Source organism: Heliangelus exortis, chromosome 5 (assembly GCF_036169615.1).
Source record: "Heliangelus exortis chromosome 5, bHelExo1.hap1, whole genome shotgun sequence".
Classification (NCBI taxonomy): domain Eukaryota; kingdom Metazoa; phylum Chordata; class Aves; order Apodiformes; family Trochilidae; genus Heliangelus; species Heliangelus exortis.
In genome coordinates, this window is record NC_092426.1 from 37,566,586 (window position 1) to 37,591,182 (window position 24,597).

Consider the following 24,597-nt stretch of genomic DNA (forward strand, 5'->3'; position numbering starts at 1 on the left):
GGTAAGACAGTGAAACAGGTTTCCCAGGGCAGCTGTGGCTACCCCTTCCCTGGAAAAGTTCAAGGCCATGTTGGATGAAGCTTTGAGCCACCTGATCTATTCAGAGGTGTCCCTGCTCATGGCAGGGGAGTTGGAATTAGTTATTTTTATTGTCCTTTCCAACCCAAACCATTCCATGGTTCTAGCATTCAGAGATACAAGAGAACCCTGAGCAGAAAGGTTGAGATTTCTCCCTGGCTGGACAGAAGCAGACCACTATAGTCAAAGCATGCTGTGGGCTTTGCTTCAGGTTCCTGCCATGAGAGCTGCTCCTCTGTCAGACTGCAAGGGGGCTGGTGATAGATAAGAGTGGTTAGATCTCAAGGAGCCCCCTGCCACTTCTCCCAGGCCTTTAGAACTGTCCCTAGTGGGGAGGCAAGAAAAATGAAGGACTGAACAGTTTTTTTCCACATCTTGCTCCTTTTCTAAGCTATGAGCGTAATGGTGTTTTCTTAGATGAGTCCTGGCCACCCAGTGGTAGGTAATTAACTGCTATGGATCAGCTACTTAATGTGCTTTTTCTTCTACTATTTTACTCTGGTTTGTAGCTGTCTGCAGCACTCTGGTTCTCAGATCAAAGCTTGCAGTGTGATGTTTTTTTGAAGTGGGGATCACTGTTGATGCCAAAAGCAGCACCATGGGTGCTGAGCTGGTAGATTTTCCTCATTTGGAGAGTCCTTCCTAGAGTCTTGTGCTGCTGAGTTTCAAAAGGTCTCTGAGGAAGGTCAGGGCTGGAAGTCTCACCTTTTGCTCCAGGATTTGTAAGACAAACAAGATTTATCCCCGCTATCATAAATGTTTTGCAGTTAAGCTGCATTTCTTTTACCTTTGTTGTGAATTTATTTCACCTCACAGGAATTGCTTTCCATTATTTCCTAAGTGTGTGTGTGTGTCATATGTTAAAATCACTTCCAAGCAAAAACACTGCATTCTACTTGTACATGTTTGGAATATCCTTTGTTGTGCTCCTGTTTTCCTGGGGTTAGGTGGGAATCAATAAAACATTCCACAGCCAAAAGCAATCTTGAAAACTTTTTGTCTTTCATGATTTCTTTCTGATATTTTTTTTAAATGTATTTTTAATCTCACTGTAGAAATACCTTGATTGGACTTTCTCATGGTACCAAGGGATGGCTGCATTCCCCTTTGTCCCCAACAATGAGGAGGAAGAAGAGGAGGAAGATGAAGATCTAAATGGAACAAATAAGTCTCAAGATAAAAAATTAAAGGATGAAAACAAGCCAGATCCAGATGTGGCCCGATATGATGTTGTAAAGGTAAGCACAGAGTTATACAGGAAATCTTTTCAGGAAAATGTGCTCTGTGCAGAGGCTGTGTGTGTGCTGTGGAAACATCTACCCTCCTGTGTATGCTGCTAAGGACATCCTGGACACAAGCTGGAACTCTGCCCTGGCTTTTGGATGTTACATTTCTGTCATAGATTACCAGGAAATTATTTTTATTTTAAATAATTAAAATTTATTAAAAATGCTGTGGCTTGACCTGTGTGATTTCAGTATCAATAAATGTCTTTAACTTCCTTTATAGAAACTGACAACAAGCACACAAGAAAGTTGCTTCAACAAGCAAGACTTGTTGAAAGACTGTGTGATTTTCACACTCACTTGGGCTAAAACTGAAAAGGCTCCAGACACTATTAAAGTGTTTGTAGATGCTTTTGTAAAGTTAAACATGAGCATTACAGCTAGATAGTTCAGAACTAGTTAGATTTGTATAATTTCAGTCTTTTTTTTTACTTGCCATAAAGGGCATTTCCCCAGTTTCACTCTTTGTATTTTGCATTTCTCAGACAGAGTTACAGCATTAGGAAGGAGTTCCTCACATATTTAAGCCTAATCCTGCAGTCTTGATAGGAGATTTAAAAATAGCAAACTGCTGTCTCAGAACCAGCCTTGGTGGAGCTAATGTAACTCTTTTGCCTGCAATACTCATTAAACCTGTGGTCACATCACTTAGTCCATATTCTTGAGCCTGTGTTCAGATGGCTCTTGGTTGCTTCACTGGGAAGATGAATTATGCACTTGGGCAGCTGCATAATTTCAGATGGATTCTACTAGGTGACACTGTTTAAAAAGCTTAACAAAAGAGTTGTAGACAGATGAGATCAGTTTCTGATTCTGGAAACAGCTATGTGGTTCATCATAATGGATCTTAATTTGTTCCAAGTGGCCTTAACTCAGAAGATACTTGGGGTAAAATCTCCACTATAGTAGTTGTGAAATTCAGTTTCACATCTGCTTACTCTTTGTTACTACACAATTACTCCACGCAGTTAGAAAAAGAAGTATTTAAACAAGCAGCTGAACTCAGTCAGGCCTAGGACTGCAACCTTGCTTGGCTGGAACTTCTTAAGAAAGTTTTGGTACTATGACCCAATGTTGTGGAGTTGCCTTTTCCCAGAACTAGGAGTGCATAATGTTGTCACTTTAACTGTAGGTGTGTTTTCTAACACCACCACTGATTATGGTCTGCTCTGTGAACCATAAAATAAAAAGAATATTCCATGCATCTCTTTTTTCCTACTGCATGATAGGGATTGGTCCTGTTCTCTGACATAACAGCTACAATCAGACAGGGTGCTGCATTAAGAGGTGGTACCCAGCCAAAATGATTCAAGGAGTGTGAGAACCCTTCTCAGCCACGCCAGGTTTCAGTAGTCCTTTATAGGGAAGGTTGTTTTCCTATTCCCTGTTACTTACAGTATCATACTTTGGAAGACAGGAGTAACCAAACCCCACCAGTGGTCTGACACAGAACCTAAGTTTGGTTGTTCCTTCTCTCTTGCTAATTCCTGCTCACTTGCTACCACCCTGGCAAATCCACAGGAACTTATTTCTTTCCCCACTGGTAATTTTAGCACCTCTCTTCAGAAGATGTAATTGAATCTGCTTTTTTCCTAGCAGCTGCAGTTCAGAGAGCAATTGTAAGGAGCATAATGAATTTTTTTCTTCTTCTTCTTCTTCCAGGGACTTTTGAAGACACGGATCCAGCACCGGCTGAGGTACATTTTGGAGGTTGTACGACCTGTCCCCACAGTAGTCCTGGATATCCTGCACATCCTCACCCACATAGCCAGGCACTCCTCTGAAGCATGTAGCCAGGTAAAGGAGCAGAGGTAGAGAAAGCTTTGAAAAAGGGAAGAAAGAAGCAGAGTTATGGCAAGGAGATTAGGGGAAAAAGTTTGTTTTGCATGTTTTCTGTGTGTCTGTGTGATTGGATAACATTGGTTCTTTGTACATGCTTATCTCTCTGCAGCTGCTTGACTGTCCCAGGCTGATTGAAACCATTGTCAGGGAATTTCTTCCCACTCAGTGGGATCCCCAAGTGGCTGAACCAGGGTGCTTCATCACCAGTCTCCATGGAGTTGCTTGTGCCACTGCCATGAAGTTCATCAGAGTGTTGGCATCTGGAGGCCGAAATGCAACAGCCAGGCTGGTGAGTGAGTCTCAGAAGGGCTTTTCTGATTGCAAAGGCCTTTGCTCTCTGTGCCTTGCTTTCTGAATAAAAATGGAGGAGTAATTGGAGGTGGCAGAGTTGGAGCCGAAATAACAATCGTGAAAAAGGTGCATATGTGTGTTTTGAAAAAATTGTTGCCAGTGTCAGAGTAATGATCAGAGTATTGATCACTGTCAGAGTAATGAGTAAAATTGTCTAGCACAGCTCAGTGATACTGACCAAGAGTGGATGTTTAGAGCATGCACTGATGTGTGATGCTCTGTATTCTCCTGTGTTCCAGTGCTGGACAGCTTAGGATTGTATGAACCAGAGATTTTATCACCATCCTTGTGTACAACCCTCGTTGAACTTTCCTGCCACTCATTTGTCCTATTAAGTCTGAGGACATATATTGGTATTTCCAACCCCTCTTCTCTACTTCTGGGCCAGTTTTCCACTTTAGAGATAATTGCAATCACTCATGCAGCTCATCACTCTGGTGCTAGAAATGCATAACATCTACCAAGTGCAGTACCCATTACAGTGCAGTGAGCATCTCTTAGAGTTTTTGGTTCAGTATTGTTAATAACATCTAATAAATTGCCATCCAGGAAATTGTTACTATCAGCAGAAGAACACCAGCATGTCCTATAAAATACATAGAATAACATGCTGCTAATGGATAGTGGGATATTTAAAGGCTGTAGGTAGTGCTAGAAACATAATAAAAAATCTCTGACTTTTACTTTTTTTCAAGCTTTGTATACTCCAGGTGTTTCAAGGCATGTAAAAAGTGGCTCCTGCCACTCAGGCTTTGGTTGTGTTGCACTTTCATGTGACTTATTACAGGCACTTCAACACAGGAATGAGAGATAATAAAAACTAAATCAAAATCACTGATCTGGAGATCTATTTTAGCTAACAACAAAATTCTTCTGCCTTCCCCCTCTGGAAGTAAGTTTGACTTTGCCCTCTGTTTTGTAGGAGGGGTGTCAGAATTCAGTTTGAATCATCAGTTCCTTTGCTTTCTTGCTGGTGTGCATTGATTTGCCTACAAGATGTCTCTAAAACATTTGAATTTAAAATTATCTATAATATGTCCTTGTGTTGTGAAAAAAGACATTATTACATCATTTGTTTAGACAGAGCACACACAAGTTTTATATGTGTGGGAGAGGGGAAGAGAAGCTCTTTTTTATGGTTAAGTAAAAATACCCAGTTGTGAGGGAGGATAAAAATTGTTTCTAGAGAGCTGCAAATGAGTCATGTTGTGCTTAATTCAATACAAAAATAACCTCAGAACATTACCAAGGCATCAAAATCCTATGATCTTACAAAACTAATCAGCAGGAAGTACCCTTTTTTATAAAATAAGCACAAAATCATGAAAAGATTTGGGTTCTGGGACCCCTGAAAGCCTTTCAGTGTGACCTTCCAAAAAAAATATCAGCATCAATTCAGTACTTTTATAATTAGTGTTTTTCACAAGCTGTATCTTTACATGGAATCATGACTAATAGAGTTGCATTTATGAGTACCTAAAGAAGGCTAATAATATATTTTTAAACAATCAGTTAAATGCTGTAGAGAGCACTGAAAACAAGAGTGTGTGAGTTAGGCAAACCTCCATTAGGAATGATTTAGGTGTAGGTAATTTGGTTTAGGAATGGATTAACACCTAGGCATCCCTTCCAGGAGTATTTCTCCCTTAACAGCTGTTGATTATCTGTTGGTCCTTTAAGATAATGACAGATTTCACCAGTGCAAGGAGAGTTTAGAATGAGCTGAACTCAAGTCAGCAACTGTTTTAATGTGTCTTAGTAGTGAGTTAACAATGCACATAACTTTTGTCTCGTCCCATTGTCTTGGTTTTTTTTGGTGTTTTTTTTTTGTTCACTCTTCTGTGATTGCTTTACAGCTTCACAAATTTGACATGAAAAGTCGGATAAGTCGGTTTGTGGCTGAAGATCCAGAGGATTTGCTCCTGCCAAGGGAAGAAGCCATCAGGCTGAGCACAGAAGCCTTCCGGCTCTGGGCTGTGGCAGCTGGCTATGGTCAGGCCTGTGAGCTCTACAGGTAAAGTAGAGGGAGGGCAACAGAAAAAAATGGACATCCTGTTCCAGAAGGGCAAGAACAGGGATCTCCATGCTCAGTCTTCACTCCTTTCAGGGAGTTTTATCTCCTTTTCTCTGACCTTCTGCAGTAAAACTCGGTTGCTAAAGACTTTTGTGTGAGCATTGTCTTTTTTTCTTGTTGTTCTTTATGCTCTGTGTTTAAGCACTGCTATTTAGTTGTTTCTTCTGTCTACTGTGGGACCTTAACTTTTTAAGGCTGTATTTTCTCCCCCTGAAGGCATGAATAATCCATACTTGTGTGATGTTAAGCCCAATAGTTCACAGTACACCTAGGACTGAATTCAGTGACCTGCAGGCATGGCTTGAGCAGGGAGTTGAACTAAAATTGTATCCAGAGGCCCTTTCCATCATCTGTTTTGTGATTCATACCATAGGGATCTCTACCCTGTGCTGGTGAGGATCCTGCAGTCCCTGCCTGAATTGCTTCGTGCTTGCCATGCAAAGAGCCCCCTGGTTGAGCTGTCTGTCCAGCGAGCTACAGCAGTGGTCACTCTGCTGACACACATGACACAAACAGCAGGCTACGTGGCAGAGCTGCAGGCCAAGCTGAGCAGGTGAGCCCTCTCTCTCACCAGTTCTATGGATCTGAGTAGTTGGCATCCTCTCTTCTCTTTCTTTGGTTTGGAGACCTGGCTGTCACCTTCTTTTTTCCTTTGTTTTGGGTGGTTTGGTTTGGGTGTATTCCCTCTGACACAGAGGGGCAGAAGGGCAATGTTGGCACTACTTCTCAGCAAGGAGGTTCCTTTGGCCTTCTCTTGGGACAAAGAAACCTTACTGAGGTTTGAAGGAAAGAACCTCTCTGCAGAGACCAAGATGGATCAGGGTTAAGAGGTTGCTTTTGATGGACATGGAAGCAGTAGGATTTGCTGAAGACAGAGGTACTTTTTCTGGTGAAAAGCAAGAAAACTCTTTAATTAAAGCTGGATGCTCTGGTGGTGCATCCTGTAAAACTACAGCATAGCTCAAGGACAGAGTAGTGCAGGTGAAGAAAATTCAGCTTTCATGAGTAGATTCTGCATTCATCCTTTCTGCCTAAATTGATTTGGTCTGGGCTGTGAGAATGCAAAGATTTTTTTCCCCTAGTGGCTGTTATAGGGTATCACCTCCCAGATTACATGCAATTGGAAATCTTTCTATTAAATATGATGATTTAGAGAGACAATTATTTCTGAGGCATATTCACTATCCTGTGTCATTCTTTATTGTGTTTCAGTAATAGCTCAGATGATAATGAACAGATTCCTCCTCCTCCAGTGGCATGGAATCAAGTGGCAGGCTTGCAGCCCTTCCTTGACACCAGTCTGAAAAAATTCCTTCAGGAGGTATCCCAGACAGAAACTTGGCAAATTCTCCAACCTCTGACCACAACTTATCTGATCTACCTGGGAGTTTACTACAGTGCTTGCAGCCAACAGGTAAGGCCTGAAAATACAGTGGCTTTTCATCTCACCAGCATCAGCTTGTGTATTATCTTAGAAAACTGGAACTTACAGGCAATGCTGAAAAAGACAGATGTTGAGGTATCTAGCTGAGAGCTAGATTTTGTTTATCTCAGTTTAAATCTAGGATACATGGCATTCAGGGGCACCATTAGCCATGCCAAACATCCCTGTCATCCTTCCTTCCTTTGGGTTTAGAGTCACAATCAAGGTGTATGGTAGTGCTGTGACTGTTCTGATTTACTGCAGAGATCCAGAGCATGAAACAAATCTAGTGTAGTTTAGTTTGGCAGTCCCTTCTCCTTCTGGGCTAAATCAAGTTGCACATTTTTGCATTTGCTGCAGTCTTCTGAGAGCTTGCATGTGGGCAGGTAGATGGCAGTAATCTGGTTGGAAGATGGAGCATTGAGGGTGATGCCATGAACTTTGGATAGTAAACAATAAAGATAAATTTATTTGCTTCCCCACTGACACTCAGAGTCAAATTCTGCAACCCAGTTACACTTTTAGTATGCAACCATTTTTTAAAGTGAGTGTTTTGAAGGTGACACATCAGTGTGATGATGTTGAAGATGAATGTCTTTTACTATAACTACCTTCAAGATTCATGTTCTAAAATAAAATGCAAGGTTTCTCTTTACTGCCCAACTGACATGCCTGAGTTTTGACCTAGGGGAGCTGTCTTCAATCTATAGGGGGATTTTAATGGCTGTACTTATCCACATTTTTACTACAAAAATTGCTCCCAGCAACTGAGTTTGAGAGTTGTGGCTGGGGTAGAAACCACCAGTATCTTTCAAAGATGTCTTCAGTGCCCCCAGGTTTAGTAGTGCCCTTCACCAGTGTTCTTTAGGTCCTGAACATTTGAGGGCCAGGATAACCAGGAGTCTAATATTTCTTTTCAACCTTTATAGATATCCCAGAAAAGAGGCTGACGAAATAATTTAAGTCCTTGAATAAGATGATATAAGATTTTTTTTAAATCTACACTTAAAATGAAGTTCAGTCATTTATCTGTGGTCAAAAAAAAAATGCATGTAGCATAACTGAATGGATTAGTGCAAAAAGAAAAAATCAACTTGTATAGCAACTAGATTAATATATACTGGGAGCTTGGAATATTTTTGTTTGACTACAGACAACTAAGGTCAACATCTTCATATAGATTGTACTCATTTCTGGAGGGGGATCTCAGCTGGGGGAAGATTAGATTTTATGTTGTAGAAATGAGTATATCTGTATCCTAAAGCAACATCCTAATAAAGGGAAAGAACATAAGAATTTGCCAGCATGTTCCTTCAGCTTGGAATATTGCTTACTAGGGCCAGAAGAATTTGGAGGGTCCTCTAAAAGCCACAGATCCTCCACTGTCTGTTCATCCACAGTCATGCTTGGATGGGTAGCTCAATCACACTTCAAACAGCTGATTTTAGAGAAAAAAATCTTTTGAGACCCTCTTGGTGCCCCTTTGCTTTCTGATCACCTTTGTGTCATCTTCAAGTTGAATGGGAAGACCAACATGTAGATGAAATGGGGAGAGGAGTTTAGCCACTGGGGGGAAGTTGTCTTAGGGGAATATTTAGAGATTCTTGATTCCAAGGATCCTATGCCTTACTTGCAGCCAACTCAGAAATCTCTGTGATAAGATTCTCACACTCTCTGGGAGTGTGAGAACATCTGGAGGTGCCAGCTCTGAGCTTCCACACTACCAGTAGTGAGACCAGCTCATATGTAGAGATCTGCAACTATGCAGATGATATGGTCCAGTAAAAAGATAATAAACACAGAGAAAGTAATTAAATCAACCTAGAATGCCCTCACTGGTACCCATTCATTCACCACCTCTTTCTGTCTTTCTTGCAGCCATCAGTCAATCCAGTTGACTGCTTAGAGGAACTGGAACATTTGTCATCTGAGGTGCTGCAGCCCCTTCTCAGCCAGCCAGCCATACACAGCATGTGGGACTTGCTCAGGTAAAATCATCACTGCTAAGATGCTGTGATGCTTTTTTTGCCAAAAGCTAAGGGAGCTTTATCTCTATACTGTATTGTGTGGCAGTTTTCCCTGTCACATTCCTCTTCTCTGTACAGATGTGCCCTGTGTGTATGAATTAGAGTGCAATGGGACTTCTTCTACACCCTGCTTTGTCCTCCCTCCCCTCACAGCAAATAGAATGATTGCTATAGAGGTTCAGTTCCTCCCTTCCTACTGGTCTGCAACTCTGCCCTTCCATCTAGCTGTGTTTTTGATATGACTTTCAGATTTTAGTCAGTCTTGGCTTTGGTCCTTCTTTGGTTTCCTGGGTTTAAAAAAAAAAAAAAAAAAAAAATTAACAGCAATTTGAATCCCTCTAACACCAGGGAGGTGAGGGTGTGCATGTACTGTTCATGTGCTCTGTGTGATGCTGCTTATAAAAAATAATTTAAACTAGGCTTTCATCTTCAGGCTCCTGCAGAGCTTCACTAGGGCTTTGAAAACCCCTGCAGGAAAGTGAAAGGCCAGATACCAAACTGTTCTTTCATACATTTGAATAACATAAGTTTTGTCTCTAGCTCTAGGAACTGAACTATTCAGTACTGCAGATACTCTCTTTGCTGTAGAGGGAGTCTCCCTACCAGCCTGTGAGCAGTACTCTGGAGAGAGGGAAACTGGAGTGCCTGATTTGTAGTCATGGAGACATCCTGCTGCTTCTGCAAACATCTGATATGCAGACCCTTAAAATCCTTTGGGTTTAAGTGCTATTTGAGTGGTCACCATTTTGGCCCATGTTCTTCTCTGATTGAGAACTGAGGTCTGGAGCTCTCAGCACCAAAGCTGCCAACAGAATGGGACTCATTAGGCCTCTTCCTGCCTGTCCTCAACATCTGAAAACTGTGGGGTTGATCAGCAAGAATTCTCCTGGGCTATTCTTAACACTGGTTAGTAAAAATGAAGAGTCAGTAGTCTGACAATCTTGTCTAGATGTTCTGGACAGATTAGGACCAGGAGTTCAGAGCCCCAGATGTATTCACACATCTCCTACATGGTAATGCCAGTGGAAAGAAGTCCAACACTTTTAGAGAATTAATTCTCTGTCACAGAGTAACAATAATGGATCTTTGAGATGATTTTTCCCTGTTGCCCCATTACTGTTGAGCAACATTTTTGTGGGTCAGTGTTGATCATAGTGGTCTTGCCTGTGCAGATGTGGCACATTTAGTGTGGGCACTGCTGGTATGAAAACCTGGAGAGTGGGGGAAGAGCCACACACCAAGGCCAGTATGCACAGTCATGTTCACAGGCACTAAAGCTGGAATCTTTCAGAATAGACTTCAAAAATATGTGTTTCATTCATATATAAAGGGCAGCATTTGTGCAATGTCAGTTTTAGATGCAAGCTGGCTTTTTGGCTTTGCTTGACAGTTTATTATTGAAATATCTTGAGTGGGTGGGCAGCTTTATTAGCCCAGTTTGCGTATGGGAAATGAGCAGTTTTTTTAATCAAAGGCCCAGTGCTTTCAAATGTTTGACACCAGAGATGTGTCACTGCATCAGTATTTCTGCACATCATGAACAATTTGCCTGGAGCTCAGAATTCAGGGTAATTCACAGGAGCTGGCTTCTATGGCAATAGTGCTTACTTGATGAGCTGTGATCCTACATTTTCCCTTGGCCTTTGGGGCTTTCATTTTACTGCACTGCGTGGCACAGCTCAGTAACATTCCTACAAAATAATTCTTCAGCAGGATGAGTGCTGTGCTGACCTGACTCCTCTCCCTTTATCTCTTCACACAGGCCATGTTCTGCTCTGTGCAACCCTCTGTCCTGTTCCCCAGCACCAGAATCTGTCACCAGCATTGCATCTCTGGGTTGCACGGGGGGCAAACCTCCACTGAGCCTGCTTGGCTCCAAATCACCTTTCCCCTTCCTCACTGCCCTCCTGTTTCTCATCAACAGCATCACCCACATTCACAAAGGCCTGACCAGCAAGGTGAGAATAAACTTTTTGACTGTAAGGTCTAGGTGAATGATGATGAGAGAGGTTAATATTTGTATCTTCCCAGGTTTAAGGGTGATGTTAGGAGGATTGTTAACAGGGAAATGTGTATTTTTGTTTAAAAAATATCAAAGTACAACGGAGAGAAACAGCCCTGTTTTCCAAACCTGTGAGACAGACATCTGAAAAATATTGTCTGTCTGAAAAATATTGTCTGTCTTTGAATTCCAATATCCAGTTGACTCGGGGAAGCTGGATTTATAGAACAGTTGATGAATGATGATGAAGCTTAAAGAATGGTTTTATGAAGATTGTTGAGAAGGGTTAAATAATTGTTGTTTGGCTAAGCAAAATAATAATGTCAGAGGAGGAAAAAATGTTCAAGCATATGTAACAAGGAAAAATGGAGTAAAATCAACCAAGAGAATGAGTGCTACAGTGGCTGAAGAGGTTTCTTCCTGCTTCTGGTTGTTCTGAATTTTTAGAATTTTAGCATGTCAGGGAAGACTGCAGACTCCGAGGAGGAAACAGCAGAATCCTGGAGAAATGGAGTACTTAGCATAAGCTTTTCTCAAAGCCTTATTTGGTCACCTTGTGTTGAATTAGCTGAATAGGAATATCTGGACAGATGAGATAAAAACATCTTAAGCCACTGGCCAGACTTTTGGCTTACAAAGCACTATGGAGAATGTATTCAGTGACTATTGATTACCTGCAGTAGGGATGGTCATGACAGATGCAGGTGAGCCCTGAGGCAGAAAAGCAGATATTTATCAGGCTATTGTCACATATCCCTTTTGGAGTAACCAACAGGAATTCTCATATGAGAAGGTAAGGCTAGGCCTTGGAGAGGGCCATGTTTTCCTTTCCACCAAGCACAAATTGTGTTAATTATATTTGTCTCCACTTCTGCTTCCTTTACAGTACAGCTCTGTGCTGGGCTTCAGAGGCTTGAGGGATTATCTGCATCAAAGCTTGAAGACTGGACCTCCCTCTGTAACTCCCTCATCTGCTTGGATCCTACGCCATGAATACCACCTGCAGTATTTTGTGTTGGCATTGGCTCAGAAAATGGTATTGTTGTTAATCCTCTCATTCCTTTCACCCAAGGAGCTGCCTTTGCAGCTGGTCTTGCATCCATTCTTATATCTCACTTAGGTCAGGTGACTCTTCAGGAGTCTGATTTTTATGCCTTATTAGCAAAGAAAATCTTTACAGTTACTGGTGTGGGGAGTTAGATCCAAAATACTTCAGATCACAAAATTCTATTTCTCTGGCTAAAATGAGAACAAAAGTTTGCAAGTGTGCTGCTAAAGCAGATGTCTGGCTATCTGAGACAATCAGGACAAGCAGAAACTGCCTGGTATGAATGCTGACAGTGTTAGCAGTCTGCCTCAGTCTCTCACTTTCTGTGTCTTGGTTGACCCTCCTGTCCTTGTTGGCCTTTTTGACAAATGATACAGTGTTTTTATCTGTTGTTTTGTTTCCTGTACAGGCAGGCACTTGTCCGGATTACACCCAGCATGCCTCACTCCATCACTCTGTTGCCATGGCATTGCTAAGCTGGTTGTTGCCAGGGAGTGAGCATCTGGCTTATGAGGTCCTCCTGGATCTTGCCTTTAATCCAGAGTTTCTTCCGTAAGCTTTGCATTTTTTTTTCCTTTTTCCTTTTCCTTTCATTGCACTTTTTTCCTCCAGGCTACTTTTCTGGAGGCTGGTACATGGGAAAACCTGGGAAAATTGAAAAAGCACAGGATTGCACTGCATTTTTGTCATACTTTTTGGCCTCTAGTGTAGGGCCTGGATTCAAACTTTAGGTACTTATTGGCATATTCTCCAGCCATGGAGCCTTCTAATCAGCCCAGCAGTGTGGCTGTAGGTGACTCTCCAAGGTGCCAGTGTTGAGAAATGAGACCAAATTCATTTGCTGTCCTCTGTGGCACATCCTGTGATTCCTGATAGAACTGATCCTCTCTAAGGCCCCACTGTCTGCTCCTTTACACCTATTTTTTGCTGTTTGACAACTGTGGTGTCTTCCACCTTGCATTGTAACAAATAATGAACATCTCAAGTGTGAAGCCTCTCGTGTTTGCCCAAGAAAATGGGAGCAGTTTGTGTTGTTCATCACAAACTCTTTGAAGTTTACCATGGTGCATCCCTGTAGGAGGTTGGACCAAGGTGCTGCAAGGAGATAGTACAGTTTTCCAGAAAGAAGAGTAGTTTGTGAATGAGTTGGTTTTTGGTGGGGTTTTTTGGTTTTGTTTTTTTTTGTTTTGTTTACAAATACAGAGCTACCATTTTGTGAGAATTTGGCACATGGATTTGATAAACACACAGCCACACCCCCTCCCAAGTTTCTAATTACCAATCTGTGTGCTTCCCCTGACCTTGCCACTTCCAGCTTCAAAGCTGCTATTTTGACAACTCTCTCATTGATCCATGGAGGCCTTGGATCCTACCTGGTGTTTCATCCCAACTCCCTGACAGCTGTGTTGCTGAGCAGGCTGCTTCTCTGAACAAGGACTTGCAGCCTCCCCACCAAACTGCTGGCACTGTGTGGAGGTTTTTCATGGCAAAGCCTTGGTGTTGCTAACTCCAAATCCAGTTCTGTGACTTTCCTGTAAATAAGCTGATGCTTTAAAGGCCCTCACTCCAGAATTCAGCTGTGATACACTAAGTTTTGTGAATGCTGTGCATGTTGCTACTCTTCCTTATCCAGGAAGATTATAGGGATTAATTTCTATGGTGTTCCATTTGCTCGGTGTTCTGTTTTGCTTTTTTATGTTTGTTTCTTCAGCTGATGTTTGCCTTTATCTTACAGTGAAGGGAAAGCTGGAGGGCCTGAAGCAGCTGACTTCTCTGATATCCTGCACCTGGGTACCAGTGACAAACTGTTACAGCCTGGTTCTGCAGCAGCATCTTTTGCAAAAGCTACTCGTGGTGCCCTGCTGAGAGAATCCTACCAGAACCTGCCTTCCATCCGCTCCTGCTACCTTTCTCACTTTGTCCACTTGCAGCCAACCCTGGCACGTTCACAAGCATCCTACCAAGGACGGAATTACCTCATCCAGTCAGTGCTGCTTCCTGAGGCCAAAGGGCCCATCCTGCCTTCAGACTGGCCATTCTTTCCACTTATCAGCCTCTACAACAAAGTGACTAACGCGGAGATACACGGGGCTGTCCTCAACTCTCTCCCGCTTGATCTCGTCAACACTGTGACCTTGAACCTCCAGTGGGTCTTGTTGCTGGAGACCTGGCGTGCTCAAACCCTTCAGAGCATCCCTCCTGCTGCCAAACTTGCACGACTCATGTGTGTCTTCCTCACAGGCAGTGACCTCTTTCTAGAAGCTCCAATCCACCGCTACACGGCTGCTCTTCTCTCTGTGTATTGCCAGCCCAAGGCGTTGGACTCCCTGAACTTGGATGCTCCTCTCCCTGGTTTGGCATCCTTCCACGATCTTTATATAAGCCTCTTGGAGCAGTTTGAAGGTGTCTCCTTTGGAGATCCACTCTTTGGAATCTTTGTTCTTCTACCTCTGCAGAAGCGTTTCAGCGTCCATCTGCGCCTGGCTGTTTTTGGGGAGCACACGAGTGTCCTGCGGGCACTGGGAGTGCCACTCCACCAGGTGATCCTGCCTTATGGTTGCTGCCTGGCACTGCATATTTGTGGGTTACTGGGCTCGTGCCATTGTGTTTGGACACCCTTCCAGTGCTTCTCCTCCTTCCTCATCCCATCTTGCCCAGTAGAATACTCATACTTCTTTGCTTAGAAGCTTTGCACTCTCCCTGAAGGAAATCTGATGGGTGGAATGTAAAATAGAATAGCAATGGAGAGCAGTGTTCTCTTGATTTAGGGCTGTGACAGCCCTGTATGGGTTTTTTTGTTGTTATTGCTTTTGTAAGTCTGAAGAGCAGGGTCCAGTCCCTGAATGTGCAGGCCTTTGTCACATACTCATTTTCAGAAACTTGGGAAACTTTGTTTTGAGAGCAGATAGTGTCTGTATATATCAAAGACAAGAGCTGTGAAAATGTTCAGTCTTCATTAGAAACTGTCCCACACCCTGCTTTGCCTAATTACTGGAGAACCTCCTTCTAATTTATGGCCTGTGTATATGAAGAGCTAGTCTGCACCCTATGTGCTTCTGCCAGCAATTACCTTTCCCTTAAATAAGTATTTTCTTATCTTGGTGAGGATGTTTTTGCCCAATGCATGGTCTAACAGTAATTTTTCCTCTCAGCCATGTTTCCACATTTAGTTATGCTGGAGCTGTGCTTTCCTGGGTAATTCAGTGATATATTTTTTCTCTTCAAGTGCAGGACTGCATCTCTTTTGAGTAAACAGGGCACAAGAGGTGGGATTTAGCTGGCTTTAATTTCTGTGTCAGTTAGCAGACAATACCTGACCTTGCTAAGATGTTGGCTAATAGATAACATTTCAAAATTTGGTCTCCAAACAACTGTTTATGTGAGACCAGTGCTTTGCATTCTGTGCATTGCTGCTCTGGATGTAGTAGCCCTGTGGCCAGTAGTTCTGTGTCATTAAGGCCAGATGAGCCTTTTTGTCTTAAGCCAGGTGAGCCAATATATTGTGGGCTGCTTCTTATGGTGAGCAGTTTGTTCTCTTGATCTTCCCAGTAGACCCTTCCCTGCCTAATCCAGTTTCAGTTCTACAAATGTGAGTAGCAACAGGGCTGAACACCATATTCCAGAGGAAAGCCTTGATTCTGTGTCATGGGCTTTATCTTGTCTTGATCCCTCTGTTCTGTCAGAACATTGTGGCACGTTACAATGGAGAACATTGCAAACCAATTTTTTTCTTCTTGTGCCAAGAATTTTTTAAATGCCAAATACTTTGAACAATGTTTTCCTTGCCATGTTGCTTGAAAACAAGAGCAAAATATGTAATTTTAGCCCTAGAGAACTGATCTCAAAATTGAGAAGAATAAAAAATGGACTTCTGCAGAGGGGAGAAGCAAACCAAACCATGTTGTTACTAAGAGCTTTTCTAACCTATTTTTCAAGGCTAGACAGTGAAGTCAGGAAGTGTTGGAAACTTCACTTATCATCAATGTTAACACTTTTTTGTTTTGTTTTGTTTTCCTTTTCTGGCTAAATGCATAGGTCAGTGTAAGTCTCTCTAGTACATTAGTGCTGTTGAAGGCACTCTGTCTTCTCACTTTGAAGCCACTCTTTTTACCTGTGCCAAAAAGCAACAGCAGTTGCAGCAAAGCATCTCTCCATAAAGCTCAAGAGTTCTTGAGGAGGCTTTGTCAAATCCACGTCGTATCAGTGACTGAAGCAGCATCAGCTTTGCTTCAAATGGAGGTTGTGCCACTGAGGTTCATTGTGCAAGCACAAACAACTGGGCAAGGGGACCCTAAAGTCAAGAACTTCCCCTCACTAATTAGACCCTAATCAAAATTGTAATGTTGCCTCTGGTGGGTTTGTTGCAGTTCCCTGTGCCCCTCGAGCGATACACGTCCCCTCCTGAGGACAACCTGAACCTCCTGTGGCTCTACTTCCCAACACTGGTCACTCTGTGCCCCACCTGGGGAAGGGGACCCTAAAGTCAAGAACTTCCCCTCACTAATTAGACCCTAATCAAAATTGTAATGTTGCCTCTGGTGGGTTTCTTGCAGTTCCCTGTGCCTCTCAAGCGATACACATCCCCTCCTGAGGACAACCTGAACCTCCTGTGGCTCTACTTCCTAACACTGGTGCTCTGTGCCCCACCTGGGGAAGGGAACCCTGAAGACAAGAACTTCCCCTCACTAATTAGACCCTAATCAAAATTGTAATGTTGCCTCTGGTGGGTTTGTTGCAGTTCCCTGTGCCCCTCAAGCGATACACGTCCCCTCCTGAGGACAACCTGAACCTCCTGTGGCTCTATTTCCTAACACTGGTGCTCTGTACCCCACCTGGGGAAGGGAACCCTGAAGACAAGAACTTCCCCTCACTAATTAGACCCTAATCAAAATTGTAATGTTGCCTCTGGTGGGTTTCTTGCAGTTCCCTGTGCCCCTCGAGCGATACACGTCCCCTCCTGAGGACAACCTGAACCTCCTGCGGCTCTACTTCCCAACACTGGTCACTGGTGCTCTGTGCCCCACCTGGGGAAGGGGACCCTAAAGTCAAGAACTTCCCCTCACTAATTAGACCCTAACCTAAATTGTCATGTTGCCTCTGGTGGGTTTCTTGCAGTTCCCTGTGCCCCTCGAGCGATACACGTCCCCTCCTGAGGACAACCTGAACCTCCTGTGGCTCTACTTCCCAACACTGGTCACTCTGTGTCCCACCTGGGGAAGGGGACCCTAAAGTCAAGAACTTCCCCTCACTAATTAGACCCTAACCAAAACTGTAATGTTGCCTCTGGTGGGTTTGTTGCAGTTCCCTGTGCCCCTCAAGTGATACACGTCCCCTCCTGAGGACAACCTGAACCTCCTGTGGCTCTACTTCCCAACACTGGTCACTCTGTGCCCCACCTGGGGAAGGGGACCCTAAAGTCAAGAACTTCCCCTCACTAATTAGACCCTAATCAAAATTGTAATGTTGCCTCTGGTGGGTTTGTTGCAGTTCCCTGTGCCCCTCGAGCGATACACGTCCCCTCCTGAGGACAATTTGAACCTCCTGTGGCTCTACTTCCTAACACTGGTGCTCTGTGCCCCACCTGGGGAAGGGGACCCTGAAGACAAGAACTTCCCCTCACTAATTAGACCCTAATCAAAATAGTAATGTTGCCTCTGGTGGGTTTCTTGCAGTTCCCTGTGCCCCTCGAGCGATACACGTCCCCTCCTGAGGACAGCCTGAACCTCCTGTGGCTCTACTTCCTAACACTGGTGCTCTGTGCCCCACCTGGGGAAGGGAACCCTGAAGACAAGAACTTCCCCTCACTAATTAGACCCTAATCAAAATTGTCATGTTGCCTCTGGTGGGTTTCTTGCAGTTCCCTGTGCCCCTCGAGCGATACACGTCCCCTCCTGAGGACAACCTGAACCTCCTGCGTCTCTACTTCCGAACCCTGGTCACTGGTGCTCTGTGCCCCTCCTGGTGCCCTGTTCTGTATGTGGTGGCTGTGGCTCATGTGAACAGCTTCATTTTCTCTCAAGACAGCACGGCACAGGTAAGTAATGGATTGCAGAGCCTTAGGGCTGGAAGCTTAGGATTTTGCATCATTGTTCTCAAGGGGCTGGTGTGGCTTGTGGGGAATCCCTGACACTGAGCCTGAAAACACAGATTGTAAGCAAGTGCACTGAGGACTGATCAGCTGTCTGTGAGCTGCAGGCAGGTGGTCTTGTTCATTATATCATCCTAAAGCACTTGCATTAATGGTAGCCAATCCTACATAGACCTTTGAAGTCAGCAGCTGCACGGGCTATGGCATGGCAGAAGCTGAGAGGATGAGGGAGCTGATCTGGCACTTTATGGTAGATTTAACCTCTGTCTGGGGCAGTCTTAAGGTGGACAGAACTCTGTCCTTTCACCTTGCTTGAAATAACCAAGTAGAAGCCCTCTCATGGCATTAGGGCCTCCAGCACTGGCTTCTTGGTCTGGTAGTTATACCTGAAAGTTGAGAAGTCAGCCGAGATTCAGTTCTCGGGGGATGGAGGAGAGAAGCAGGATCCTAGTGATAGCCATCTCACACCCTTTCTGATGGAACAAGCTACTCTTTGGAGCATCCTCATAATGAGTAAAGCATCTTCCTGGAGTGCTGTAGGCCTGGCAGCATCACACCATGTTAAGCAAAGTATCTGTTTTGTTCCCAGGAGACTGATGCTGCCCGAAAAAGCATGCTGCGGAAGACGTGGCTCTTGGTGGATGAGGTAGGAGCTGTGAGGTTCAGTCTTTGCCACAGGGACTTAAGTTTATCCAACACAATACTCTGACAGATTTACCTTTGGCTTTTGAAATTGGTCTTGCTCATTTGTCTTGCAACTGCCCTTGTTAATTGAGAATGACAGCTTTTGACCTGCAGTGGTTATAAAATGTTATCCAGGTCTTGTAGGAATTGAACTCAAAGCACTGGACCATTGGAACCCAGAGGAATATCCTCTACTTTTGTTTCCATGCCTCATCATCAAGGACCATTTTATCTGGATAGTGGGAGGTCCTAGAGGGATAATTATAGCATAAATATGAATAGGTGGCCAGCAGTGATCTCCCTTAACTCATATTTGGGTCTTTCCCCCAGAAAAAACAAAATAGGTGTAAGGTTTCTCATTTTCTCAGGGAGCTTGGTCAAAGCATGACAGAACTGGATCATTTGGCCCTTTATGCTTAGTGTCCAGGGTAAATACTTAGATCTCTCTCAAAACCCCATTTGGACTTCTGGCAAGAAGTCATTGTGAGGAGTTGTTAAGAAAACAGTGGAAATCTTATGCAAATCAAAAGTGAGTTTTCTTGGAAGAAATTCACCTTTTCTTAGCTCTTCTGTTGAAGATGATACAATTAAATAAGTTTGCCATGGTGGAATTGTACTATTTGGCAGGTGTTTATTGTGATATTATATTGTAATCTTCATAGGTGATAATTGTGTTTGAGATAGGGTGGGAAAGATTAGAATCTTTTCAAGAATCTTTTCAGACGTGTTTAATGGCTGCTGTTTCTTTCCTCAGACTTTGAAAAAGCACCTGCTGTACTACAGGCTGCTGAATGCAGAGAGCCCTTTGGGATTTGATCTTTATGAGCAGCTCCCTCCCATGAGACTGAAGTATCTGCAGCTGGTGACACAGAAGGAGAATAAGGAGAGTGCCCCAGTGCTGGTCTCCTAGCAAAACACTTGTGCAAGAAGAGGGCCAAGGGGAAGAAGAAGAGCTCAGTTTATGCTCCACTGATGAAACAATATGCACTTCAGACAGTTTCAGCCTTACCTGGAGACTTGGTGACTTCACAAAGTGAAGCACCAGGAGAATAATCCCAGCCCTGCAGAGCAATACTCATCATCTCAAGAAATGGCAATAGGTGGTGTGTGGCCTCTCCACGGTGAATGCTGGAGCATTTTTTCCTCCATTCTCTTTCAGGTTGTTCTGCTTCTCCCCAGAGGAGGTGAGAATGTGTCTGAGAGGCACTGGACTGTTGATAAACTGAAGGAAGGGGAGAAGCAGTTTTGTCCAGTCAGGCCTGAGACTGTTCATGTCTGTCTTCCAGATCTTTCCCTTAATTTTTTTTTTTTTGTACCCCGAGTTTTAAATAGTTCTTTCCTCATAATATCCCCAGCAAATAAAATGACAAATTCAGCAGGGAAAAAGTTGATCCTGAGGCTTGTTTGTTTGTTTTTAATATATATATTTATATATATATATTTATACATATATATATATATAAACAAGCAGTTCTCAAGGGAAGTGTTCAGTGCACACAGAAGTATTTTGTCAGACCTCTAAGAAATACTAGTTCCTAGTGCTGTGGTACAAACACTAAATATCCTCCCTTGGCTGTCTTTTGGATAGTCACTACACTGCTTTCTTTCCTCCCTGAATTTGTTTACATGTGTAAAAGTAAAAATATTTTCTTTGCAGGGCAGGATACTTGGAAGTAACCACTTCCCATGAGAGGAGAAGGAAAAAAGTGTTTCCTTGTTTAACTAGAACATGGATGGGTAGCCCTATGAGGAGGGGGAATCTAATTTAAATTTTAAAGCTTAAATCTAATTTTAAAAATTCCTAATTTAATCCAAATTCAGTGTTACCGTCTCAAGCACATTGGCTATAGTGCCCTAAAAGGCTCAAAACAAGTGCCAGGTCAAGTCCAGAATTTACTTTAGGTGGGATTTTCACTGCATATTTCATCTTTATTGAATAATTTTTGCAGATCTAGAGTCATTCTGGCACACTTTTGTTTAGAGAACTTCTTTTTATGAACAAAACTTCTTAAAGGACTTTGTTTTGTTCTTAGGAATAAATTGCTTTGGAGGGTGAAGGTGATGCCCAGCCTGAAGTTTCTGTCTTTATTTATCAAACAATCCAAGTTCCTCCCAAAGAAACCATCCCTAAATTAACCTTGTTCCATGGGGTGTCCCAGTAAGAGTGTGAAGAAGTGTTACTAGGCCAGCATTTAATTGCTGAAATTGTTGCAAACAAGAAGAAAATCCCAGATAGCAACTTCATGGCTGTAGTGCTATTTTTGCACTGGCATTTTTCTAAGTGTGCCAGTCCCCCTTAGTCTGCCAGAAAATACTTAATCTTACCACTTAATCTTTTCCCCCCTTATTTCAGCTAGGATGTGAGTAGGACTGATGTTTCATTTTAAAGTTTGGGGTGTTTTTTATTCCTTCTGTTGCAGATTTTGATCTCTTAATTATTTTTCAAGTACTCGAGGTGATTAAAAGTTTAAGCAAAGGGTGATGAGAGCTCAGCAGTTGTTTTTTCAAGAGCAATGGATGGTAAAATTCAAGGACTCCTGGTTGCCCATTTCAGAGCAGCCTTCATCAAGGACTTCAAACTCTCAGTTTGAAAACCTCTCCCAGTCCTTTGTGCAGTGTTGAGTTTTGTACTCTGTGCAGCATGTAAATAAATACTTTGATAGCTCTGCAGGTTTTCTTAGAAATATGAGAATGCTGCCCTTTATTTAAGTCTTTCTTGAGTTTGGATGGGTGTGTTTGCAATTTATCAGGATCATAGAGATTCTGCTCCTGTGAAAAAGCACACTCCAAGCTTTGGAGCTCTCTAAGAGCTCTTCAAGGCAAAAGCATCATCCTGCTTTCTTGGTAGGTCAGTAACATAAGGTACTTAATCCTATGGGTACTTGGGAAAGGTATAGGGTGGATATTATATGACTTGTCATATGCCACAGCTGGGAGCACAGAAAAAAACTGCCTGTGGATGATATTTGTGGGTGATGAGAGAGAAATTGCATTTAATTTATTTTGTGAACCCTAGGAAAAGAAGGGGCTTTTGCCTGCTTCTCAAAACCCCCTCTTGTATCCAGCTGTTACTCAAGACACCTTTGTATACCCAGAAAATACACCTTTTGACATGAAATTCTGATGCAGGTGTTAGCAGTGGAGGGAAGGAAGGGATCCCAAAACCATTCTGCAGGTCATGCTTGTGTGCAGAACATCCTAAGGGCACTGGATGTGAGCCAGAAGTTTTCAAAACTTTGGCTGTCACTCCAGATGGTACAACAATCCAGAACTTGAATTTTTCAAGGCTGTGAGCAGCCTTTTACTGCAGATTTCTCTGCAGAACACTAGAGGGCATTGCATTGCTATATCTGGTTTCAATTGCTGGTTGCCTCAGCTTTGGTGCAATTGAGACAAAAGAAACCCCCAAAAAACAAACCCCCAAAAATCAACCCTTAAGCCTGGTTTGAATTTTCTTCATTTCTTTATTTTTGCATACACTTTTTGAGAAAATGTGGTGAGTTAAATAATTTTTTATGTCATTGGTTGCCAAAAAGCTGTGCTTTGCTAGCAGGAGCATTTTTGAAAAATCCTGATAAAGTGAATATAAGCTTAAAACTTAAACTGAATGCTGCTTAAGTGAAGCAGAAGTGTGCCAGTCCTGCTAATCCAGTTTAATCCTGATCACAGTAAGTGAGGAGATGAAGGATGTGAAAACTGTCCCCAAAATTGATGTGACTTCTTATCAAAAGCTTAAGATTTCTGTGAGTAGAGAATAATTTTGCTGAAATAAGACCCACAAATAGGCTTCAGGGGTTGAAGCAGTTCTAACTCAAGCAACATATTTTGTCTGACAGCTGTGATTAGGAGACAAAAAAATCCAGCAACAGCCAAATTAAAAATTCCCCAGAGATGTAATCTTAGAAACTAAAAAAAAAAAAAAAAGACATATTCTAGTCCATAGTAGCTAGAAAAGATTTGGCTTCATGTTATCCCATGTGGGATAACTGGGAATCTGTACTGGGACAAATTCAGCAGAGGATCTGCTGGAAGGCAGCAGCAATGTAGTTCTAAAAACCAGTGGCTGGTTGGGCTGGAAGTTAAGTTGAAGAGAATTATTCTGGTATTGCTGTTGAGTTGGGTTGTCAGGTGGTGGGGCTGTCAGGGCAGCAGTTTTCCTGCATTCCACTTAATCTTTCTTAGCATTTTGAAAGGGGAAAATCTTTCCATCAGCTTAGAAGCATATCCTTTTTTACCTAGAAGAAATGGAGTCCATTTGGGATCCTTTGAGTGATTTGGATTCCCTGGATTTAAGATCTCTTGGCAATGGCAGTTCCCAAGGAAAATGTAGGCAACTCAGTAGCTGGCTGTACTACACACTGGGGTAGGACAAAGCCTGGAAGAAGAAAGTAGAGAGAAAAAGGAAGGAAGAAATAAAACCAGGACCAAAACCCTACTATATGGCAACTTCACAGCAGTAAAGTGCACATGAAGCTTTATATGCATAAAGCCCTTGCATTCCTCTGTATTTACTGACTACAGTTTGAAATTTAATAATCCACTTCTAGACTAACACATTCTGTCTGCCAGTTCATATCAGGCAAGCTCTGAAGACCTTTGGGGATGAAGCAATGGGACAGAACGAGGCTGGGGTAAGTACCACAGGTCAGACAAGTGCAGTTCTTGCAGTGGCAGACAGAGATCAGGAAGGCATCTTACTCCTTGATTTTGCTCCTTCCTAGCTCTGCAAAGGTCAGAAAAGTGTATGAGGAAGGCTGGGGCACCTGCCCTCAGTGTCCCCAGTCTAACACAGGTGACAAATGACACCACTGACACTGATGCTTCTGAAGCAGCAGCTTCTGCCAGCCACAACAAAAAGGGGACTTGCATCACCTGGCACTACTGTGTCAAAACATGGCCTAAAATCTGAGGTGGGTTGGAGCGGGAAAAAAAGGTTGTGAGGTTGTGCTGGAGGGGAGTTTTCCAGAGGAGCCTGGGTGCTGGGAGCCTGCTCTGAGGGGTGGCAGGGGCAGCACCAGTGCTCAAGCTTGTGGAGAAGCCAGCAGCAGCAGGGATGGGAGGAGGAAAATACTGCATTCCATCCATTTGATCTGCTTTTCCAGAGTGCTGGGGGGCTGACAGGGGGCTCTTGAGGCCACGAGCAAGGTTGGCAGTGTTAAAACATGGAATTTGCAGAACGTTTTGAGTCCAGAGTCCCATGGGGTGGAGGCTTTGGCTCAGCTGATTTGGTTGCTGTGTTTTTCGGGCTATGGTGATGGCCACCTCAGGAAGGAGGGGGGGGTTGCCTGAGTCCTCAGCCTTATGCTGGTCCTGTCCTTAGTGAGGTTCTGCTTTAGGGTGGTTTGCAAGGCCTGATGTGTACTGAGGGTGCCCAGGAGGGACCCTGGGGTCCTGTGGCAGGAGAAGCCCCTTTCTGCGGGCAGCTGAAGGGATGAGGCAGTGAGGAAGCAGGTCCTGGGGATCCCACCACAGCACAACCTTCCTACCGAAGTGTAACAAGGGACAAAGGGAAGGATTGGGCCACACCAACCCCATGGGGAGCTCCAGGCTGGGCACAGAGTGGCAGAGAGGGACCTGGGAGTCTGGATTGCCAGGAAGCTGAACAGGAGCCAGCAGTGTGCCCAGGTGGCCAAGAAGGCCAATGGCATCCTGGGCTGGCTCAGGAACAGCGTGGCCAGCAGGTCCAGGGAAGGG

The 24,597-nt window shown here is 43.5% G+C and overlaps 1 protein-coding gene across 1 annotated transcript in view; it reads left to right on the top strand.

The window, feature by feature from the left end:
• The window catches only part of RPAP1 (RNA polymerase II associated protein 1), a 44,039-nt gene extending 23,751 nt beyond the window's left edge, over positions 1-20,288 (top strand). Inside the window, exons 14-27 of the mRNA XM_071744704.1 lie at positions 1,134-1,316; positions 3,027-3,161; positions 3,316-3,495; positions 5,414-5,571; positions 6,005-6,184; positions 6,844-7,045; positions 8,933-9,042; positions 10,844-11,039; positions 11,970-12,119; positions 12,541-12,683; positions 13,867-14,671; positions 17,989-18,165; positions 18,809-18,865; positions 19,658-20,288. Coding sequence (XP_071600805.1) covers positions 1,134-1,316; positions 3,027-3,161; positions 3,316-3,495; positions 5,414-5,571; positions 6,005-6,184; positions 6,844-7,045; positions 8,933-9,042; positions 10,844-11,039; positions 11,970-12,119; positions 12,541-12,683; positions 13,867-14,671; positions 17,989-18,165; positions 18,809-18,865; positions 19,658-19,813 — 2,832 coding nt within the window. The 3' untranslated portion in view covers positions 19,814-20,288. The remainder of the gene's footprint in view (positions 1-1,133; positions 1,317-3,026; positions 3,162-3,315; positions 3,496-5,413; positions 5,572-6,004; positions 6,185-6,843; positions 7,046-8,932; positions 9,043-10,843; positions 11,040-11,969; positions 12,120-12,540; positions 12,684-13,866; positions 14,672-17,988; positions 18,166-18,808; positions 18,866-19,657) is intronic.
• The last annotated feature ends 4,309 nt before the right edge of the window (positions 20,289-24,597 follow it).